Source organism: Pinus tabuliformis, chromosome 5_2 (genome assembly GCF_031772625.1).
Source record: "Pinus tabuliformis cultivar Carrire ecotype Pingquan chromosome 5_2, CPIR1, whole genome shotgun sequence".
NCBI classification, from domain to species: domain Eukaryota; kingdom Viridiplantae; phylum Streptophyta; class Pinopsida; order Pinales; family Pinaceae; genus Pinus; species Pinus tabuliformis.
Genome location: NC_142306.1, coordinates 321,862,488 through 321,868,487, shown reverse-complemented (window position 1 = coordinate 321,868,487; position 6,000 = coordinate 321,862,488). Strand labels below are relative to the sequence as shown.

The 6,000-nt window shown below is 33.3% G+C and overlaps 1 protein-coding gene across 3 annotated transcripts in view; it reads left to right on the top strand.

The window, feature by feature from the left end:
• Window positions 1–5,423: 5,423 nt before the first annotated feature.
• LOC149158800 (3-isopropylmalate dehydrogenase 2, chloroplastic-like) overlaps window positions 5,424–6,000 on the top strand; it is a 244,299-nt gene continuing 243,722 nt past the window's right edge. For 2 of the 3 annotated variants that reach the window (XM_089436319.1, XM_089436320.1), the window contains exon 1: window positions 5,424–5,878. In XM_089436319.1, the coding sequence (XP_089292445.1) occupies window positions 5,632–5,878 (247 nt within the window). In that variant the 5' untranslated portion in view covers window positions 5,424–5,631. The remainder of the gene's footprint in view (window positions 5,879–6,000) is intronic. The other variant, XM_089436318.1, reaches the window with a different exon arrangement.

Sequence of the window (6,000 nt, the reverse complement as noted above, 5' to 3'; positions counted from 1 at the left end):
AAAAAGGTTACAAAGCTTCCATTCTAGATGCCTCACAAAGGTATCTTTCCGATCGGTGAGGATATGGGCTTGAACCCATACCCAATTGGTTCTCATCCCTACCATAGTGGATCCCATCACCTCCATTGTGGATTTAATTCCTACCTAAGCGGATCTCAAGCTTCCATCCTGAGCCTATAAATACAATGCACTCAAAGGAAAAGGGGTTGGCTTTTAGACTCTTGAAGTATACTGACACTCTACTAAAGTATCCACTGAAGGCTTTTGAATGCAAGGTTGGAATTGAGGATTATTGGGAGAAAGTTATCAAAATCAAGGCTTTAGTTGTAACCCTCCTTTTCCTTATTAATACAAATGCATATTTCCTTCTCACATCCATTGTAGATTATGTTAAATCATTTATGTATCACATGCTTTGATAATTTGTATGTTTGTGTCTTTGCAAATATTTTCTTAGAGCATCGAGAACGAGATCGAAAGCTATAACAAACAACAATGAGGACAAGCATTTCAAAAAAGGTATGAACCATTCATCTAATCCTACATCTATGATTTAACAATGATGAATCTAGGGAATGTTTCTATGTATTTGATTATTTTGTTCTAGTGTTTGGTTTCCGAACCTAGGGAGATCGCTCTTGTTCGCAAGAGTGATTTGTCCGACAAACAATTCTTCATCATTAAAGTTATTAATAGTCTCTATCATCTCAACAAATTAAGGTAACTGAGCAAATTTAAAATTAAATGGCCAAATTAATCTTATACATATTTAAAATGATTAGAATGATTAGACGTTCAACAAATTTGGTGTGACTACACACGACTGAAACTAGCTTAGATCCATCTTAATCCCGATCTATTAAGCACCGAGAGATATCGAATCTCTCAAAGTGCAAACCTTTCCTCAAGTTTTGCACTCAAAAAAAAATTTACACCTCGAGAAATTTGGTCCCTCTCTATGCTCGCTTGATAAATCTAGAATTAAAATAGATATAAGCTAGTTATCCATATACATACTCCTTTTACTAATTTATCTCGTTTTAAAAAAGATTACCCTCCTTTTTACTGATTCTCTCGTTAAAAAACACATTACCCTAGAAAATTGCTGCAATATTAACTATCACATCACATTTTTAATGTAGATTTAAAAAAAATATTTATATACTAACAAAAAATTTCAAATATCACATCACATGAAATATAATTTAAAAATAAATTATTACCCTACCCACAGGCGATAGTAACGTATTCGATTTTGAGTGGACTTTCAATTAGTTCCGCACTAAAAATTAAATGAGATTTCACAAAGTTAACATTAGGCTATTTAATTTTATTATTTTTTAAAATTATTTATTTACATTTGTATTTTTTGAGGGCAATAGAGTCTTATTGTGTTATTATTGTACTTTGTACTAGCATAGTCAACCGTTAGAGATAGTAAAACATTAAAAAGTTTATAAATCTGAAAACATGGTGTGTATTATTAATGAACTATAGTTAATACCAAACTCTTAATTGATGTTTGGGACATATCATATGGTAACGTGGAAGCATTTAAATGAACGAAAGGAAATTGATAGAGATAGTTACGAATTCCATTACCCTTTCTAAAGGCTATTCATCAAGGCAGCGCCTAACCAGCCTGCCATAGGGCATTAAATGCCCGGGGATATGCACGCAGCTTAGCCCGATAACACGCGAAAGTCCAAATATTATTTAATGCCGAAACTCCCCGCTCCCGTGTTATCGCGTTAACCAGCGTGCATATCCCCGGGCATTTAATGCCCTATGGCAGGTTGGTTAGGCGCTGCCATTCATCAAGACCAATGCATGGGAATAGTACTATAGTAGTACTTCTATTTATGTTGCAACTTGCATTTTTTTAAATATTATATAAATTTAAAATATATGTTAAAAGCACAAAAATAAATAAATAAAATTACTATTAATGTAATTGAAAAGAACTTTAAAAACAATTTATTTAAAAAAAAAATGGTTAATATATAAAAAATGCAAAGTGTCTTCTTGCAAACAATTTGGACATGCCTTCCACAATATCAATATATATTGGCCTTCTCTGTAAAACTCCTAAATGGGTAATTTAAATTTATGCAGGTCAAATTAACTGGTTTAATTTTTTTAAATTATGATGGATAATTTAAATTAATGCGCCTCAAATTAACTGTTTTTTTGGATAATTTAAATTAATGTGCCTCAAATTAATTGATTTTTTTATTTTTATTTTATTTAATTTTTAATTTTTATTTATTATTATTCTTATTATTTTTTAAAAATTAAATTATGGCGGGTAATTTAAATTAATGCCCATCAAATTAACTGGTTTAATTTTTTTTAACTGTCACTTTTGAAGTTTCATTTTTGTTTGTTTGTCGCCAAATAGTTTAAAATACCAAAAACCGTTTTGTGGAACATCAAATTCCAAGGTCATTACTTATAGATTTACTATGACAGACACCACCCTCAATTGGCACAATAACAAATGGAAACTCTATGAGAAAGAATCTGAGGCGGAGTCCCCCCTTAGGATCAACACAAATTCGAAGCTCTTCACATTATAGGAGGTGGAGAATGGAATTAAGAAGCTGAAAACAGCAAAGACAAAGGACTTGGTTGAACTTCAAGCAGAGTATTTAAAATGGGGAATGAACGCTCTTGCACCGCACATCATGGAAATATTCAACAACTTCATTTAGCAAGGATTCCCAAGAGACTGGATAACTAGCCTAGCAATACACCCTTTTAAAAAGTGGAGACATTAATAATCCATCCAACTATAGAACAATTATGATCAATCCTTTGTTTGCAAAGCTTTTCAACAGCATGGCAGAAGACAGAATTAGCAAGCAGGCAGAAGTAAAAGAAAAGATGGCAAGAGGACAAGCGGGTTTTAGGCAGAAACATTCTATAGTGGATCATGGCATCACGTTGAGACACATTGTCGAAAAGGTTTGGGAGGACAAAGAAGAAGTATTTTGCTGCTTTGTTGACTTCAAAAAAGCATTTGACATAGTCCCTAGGGATAAGTTGTGGCGTAGAATGGAAGAACTTGAAATTCCTGTGCATTATAAAGCCGTTGTCCATAGACTTCGTGAAGAAGTGAAAGTCAAAATTAGAACCACAACAGGTATTTCAGAAAGCTTTAGAAGTGACATTTGAGTCAAGCAAGGTTGCCCTCTATCTCCTACTCTTTTTGGTCTATATATTGATAAATTGGAAGAGTGGCTAAATCTGTAAGGTGGAGATGGTGTTTGGTTGGGGGAGTTTGTGATAAAGCTTCTTTTATATGCTGATGATATTGTATTGATTTCTAAATAAGGCCATGGACTGCAAATGCACTTATATGCCCTTGAGCATTTTTGTAGAGCGGTGGGGATGCAAGTCAATACTAGCAAGACTAAAATAATGATTTTTTCTAATAAAAGGAAGCAGAGTCAGCATACTTTCTTCTTTGAAGACAACATTCTAGAAGAAGTAAATGAGTACAAGTACCCTGGGATTGATTTCAACAACAAATTCAATTGGGAGGACCGCAGAAAGAAGAGAATTTTATGAGGGTGGAAAACATTATATGCTCTTCAAAACAAATGTAAAGAGGCAAAGTTATGGGATTGGAAAAAGATTAAAGTGCTTTTTGGACTCCTAGTTTGCCCAATGATGCTATATGGGTGTGAATTGTGGGCTAGCATCACTCCCGTCTCAAAATGGAAACAAATTGAGAAAATCCAAAAACGCTTGATCATGAGCAAGTTCAAAATAAAAAGTTCAGTACCTTATGAGATAATGTTGAGTGAAACATGAACAACTTCCATTGAAGCAATTGCTATGGTGCGGTTCATAAGATATCTAAAAAGAATTGAACAAATGAGAGTAGGTAGATGGCCTAATGTTATCTTCAATGAAGGAATGAGTGAAAGAAAGAAAACATGGCTGAAACAAAACTACACATGGATGCAAGTATGGAATATCTACCTCAATATCTATCCCACAAATAGCAAGGAGCTAAAGGATTTTGCTATGGAGAAGTTTCGTTAAAGGGTATGGGGAAAAGAGTTGGGTATAAAGAAGAAATATTACATTGAGGAATTCAACCCTACGTGTGATCTACAACAAAAAGAGTTCATTGGAGCTAGCATTTTGTGGAGGGCAAAGGTTCTTATTGCTCAATTAAGGACCAACTCACATCAACTTCGATGTGAAACAAGATGGTGGAAAAGATCGAAAGAAGCTTGGGAAGAATGGGTGTGTACATTTTGCACGTCTGGGGTTGTGGAATCAGAAAAAAAACATTTCATTTTGGAATGTGATTCATTCAAAGACATCAAAGAAAGTTATGAGAATATGTTAACATCAGTTTATTGGCATTGTCTTTTTAGTGGAGGCATTGTTGAAAGGTTGGGTCAGCTCATCATCAATTTGAATCAGAAAAGGATTGAATTGCAAAAAGCGAAAAACAGGGAACTAATGGTCTCATAGACTATTTTTAGTATGTAGACCTTAAAATATCATATCATTTCATATTTATTGGATATTCTCCATGCTGCCATACAACAATTCGCACGATAACACGACTTTTGCGACTTATTGGATTTTCTCCATGTAGCCATACAAATAAGACATTTATGGTAACATAGATGCACACTCCACGTTCACACAGTACACAATGCAAGTAGTATTAATTGTCAGATATTATCATAAAAATTGTGTTAAGTGTTTAAACTTTATTAGATAAATTGTGTCAAAATTTTATTAATTTAAAATTAGTTATAAAATTTAATATAACAATTTTTATCGCCCTAATGAGTTCACATCATCGAACACTATTTGTTATTGAATATTTTTAACTTTTCAATTTTAATTATAATATATCATTTTCTCTTTTCCTACTTTAACCAATTTGTACCATTTTTATTTGTATATTTTTATAATATTTAAATTAAAAAAAAATGTTTTCCATATCTACAATACAACCCACTTTGATTCTATAACTCTAGTTAGTTTCTTCTTTAAGAGACCTAAATTTATTTATGGTTCTTGTTTGAGGTTTTTAGAGTTATTTTACAATGTCTTTTTTCAAAGTAACAAACATTCATATTTCCGGGTTATTAAAATATAAAAGTAGAAAATCATTACTAATGTAGAAAATTATTTTGTTGTTCTTGTTTTTCCTATTAACGAGAACCGCTATGCTGTTAAAATATGATGCATGTGAATGAAGCTTTGTTATACCCAAAACCCTAATAAAAACTTTTAGACTCTTGGTGTAGCTAAACATATTTTAATAATTGAAAATTTTGTCCATTATATTTTTATTGTTTTTTACTTTAATTTAAATATATTTATTATTTTTTACCATACTTTAAATTATTTAAACTAAGCCTGCACGGCTGGCTAGCTAGCTATGCTGCCTGGTTTATATAATTCCAAGGCAATTCCAATATGCATAAAAGAATTAAACATGTAAAGAGGACAAAAGAACATGGTCAGCTGAAAATAAATACTTGAAAATTTGGACGTCAGCACCATCGCTGGACTTCTTCCACAGAATCATCCAATCTTCTGCACAATTTCACCTTTAGGAGGTGCTGTCGTTTGGAGCTCGGAGGGAGCGCAATGGACTGTCTTTCATCTTCCTTTGGCGTGATTAATTCCACCACCCTTAACAATAATAACAATACCTTGCGCCCAAGGCTTGGGGTCTGTCACGCGAAGAACAACACTGTATCAACGATGGCCAGGGTTCGATGCGCAGCAGCAGCCTCAAAAACATATAAAATAACCATTCTTCCAGGTGATGGCATTGGACCAGAGATTATGTCTGTCGCGAAAAATGTGCTGCGTCTCGTGGGCTCCCAACAAGGTAGCTAATCTCTGTGTTTTACTCCTTATCACTTCTGGCTCTGTTTTTGATAAAACTATTTGAAAACCAGGGCCTCCAAACAGAAAAAGTGTTTGTGTTTGTGTTTTTTTTAAAGGGAACAG